Raw genomic sequence first — 1540 nt, 5'->3', positions numbered from 1 at the left:
AGGGGGAGAGGGGGGGGATAAATCCTCCAGCAGACAGTGCGCTCCCCCTTGCCATCCCGTGCCCGTTCCCCAGAAGGTGGGGGCGGGTGCGTTCTGGCACAGGATGGGCAATCAGGAGAAGATGCGAATGGCCTGGGTGACGGAGCTGAGACATGCTGGGCAGTGGGGGTTGCTGCGTTGGCAGATGCGGTTGGCGCACTCCATGCAGAAGAGGTTGTGCCCACAGGGCACCAGGGCAGCCGTCACCTCGCTTTCGAAGCAGACCTGGCACTCCCGCCCCCCGGCCCCCTGGCGGGGGGAGGGGTGGGGTGGTGCCGCCGAAGCCGCGGGGGAGGGAGGAGGTGGGCTGTCGGCTCCGCCGCTGGGGGGCTGGGGAGCAGGAGGGGGCGGGTGGGCGGCGCCGGGCAGGCCGCTCCCCCGCAAGGGGTCGCTGTGCGCCCTGCGGGCCAGCGGGTGGCAGACTTCGGGCGAGAGGCGGGGCAGGGCGACGGTTCCGCTGGCCCGGCGCTGGGCGGGGGGCTCCCAGAGGTGGGCGTCGGAGGGGCCCTCCCGCCCGTCGGCGCCGAAATAGGCCTCCCCATAGGTGGCACCATTGGCGTAGCAGGCGTGGTGCTGGTGGTGGTGCTGATGGTGATGCACGTCCGACGGCTTGCCGTAGTAGGGGTCCGGGCCGTTGCCGCGGAAACAGGCCAAGGGCTTGCGGCCGGCGGGTAGCGCCAACTTGGCCCAGGGCCTGGGGGCCCGCCCGCCGCTGCCGAATCCGGCCTCCGTCCCATTGCAGTGGAAGTCGTTCTCATCGTTGAACTCCAGCATGCCGCCTGTCCGGACGGCGATGTGGGCCTCGATCTCCTCCCGGGCCCGGTCCACGTTGGCGGGCATGCCGGTCACCTCGAAGACCGGCTCCTTGTCCCGGCTCGGCGTCACGATGTAGGTGTGGGTCTGCTGCTGGATGCGTTTGATGGTGGCCCCCTTGGGCCCCACCACCAGCCCCACCACCCGGTACGGGACCCGCACTTGGATGGTGGTCTGGCCGGGCAGGTTGGGGGGCACTGGCACCGCCCCGGGCGCGGCCGGGCCGTCCTTGTTGCGGGAGGCGCGGATCAGGGAGAAGTGCTCGGCGGCGGAGATGATCTCCCGGCGCGCCATGGCCACGTCTTCGCGCCGGCCGGTCACCACGAAGACCGGCTCCTCGCCGCGCACCGGCGTTTTGATATAGGTGTTGGTCTTGGCCCGCAGCGCTTTGATCTTGCAACCTGCAGCGCGGACAGAGAGAGAGAGAGCCATAGGAATGGAGAGTACACACAGAGGCCATTCGACCCATCTCCAGCTTTGCTGAACTGAACTAGTCCCGTTCACCCACGCACCCCGCGATAAGAATGGGGCTGGGAGTGGGGGGGGGGGACAAGCTTAGAGTCCCTACAGTGCGGATACAAGTCTTTTGGCCCATAACCTACACACCCGGGATCAGACCCCCACCAATAACCATAACCCTGCATTTACTACAGCTCGTCCATCCAGTCCACACATCCCTGGGGCACTA

The 1540-nt window shown here is 68.2% G+C and overlaps 1 protein-coding gene across 1 annotated transcript; it reads right to left on the bottom strand.

Annotated features, from left to right (window-relative positions):
- Positions 1–6: 6 nt before the first annotated feature.
- On the bottom strand, positions 7–1284 carry LOC122548209 (RNA-binding protein MEX3B-like). The gene has a single exon (XM_043686753.1). It carries the CDS (start codon positions 1282–1284, stop codon positions 112–114), a length of 1173 nt encoding a protein of 390 aa, XP_043542688.1. The 3' UTR covers positions 7–111.
- Positions 1285–1540: the final 256 nt, after the last annotated feature.

This window comes from Chiloscyllium plagiosum, unplaced genomic scaffold, assembly GCF_004010195.1.
Source record: "Chiloscyllium plagiosum isolate BGI_BamShark_2017 unplaced genomic scaffold, ASM401019v2 scaf_2981, whole genome shotgun sequence".
NCBI classification, from domain to species: Eukaryota; Metazoa; Chordata; class Chondrichthyes; order Orectolobiformes; family Hemiscylliidae; genus Chiloscyllium; species Chiloscyllium plagiosum.
The sequence above is the reverse complement of the archived record's forward strand: the minus strand, read 5'-3'. Positions and strand labels throughout refer to the sequence as shown.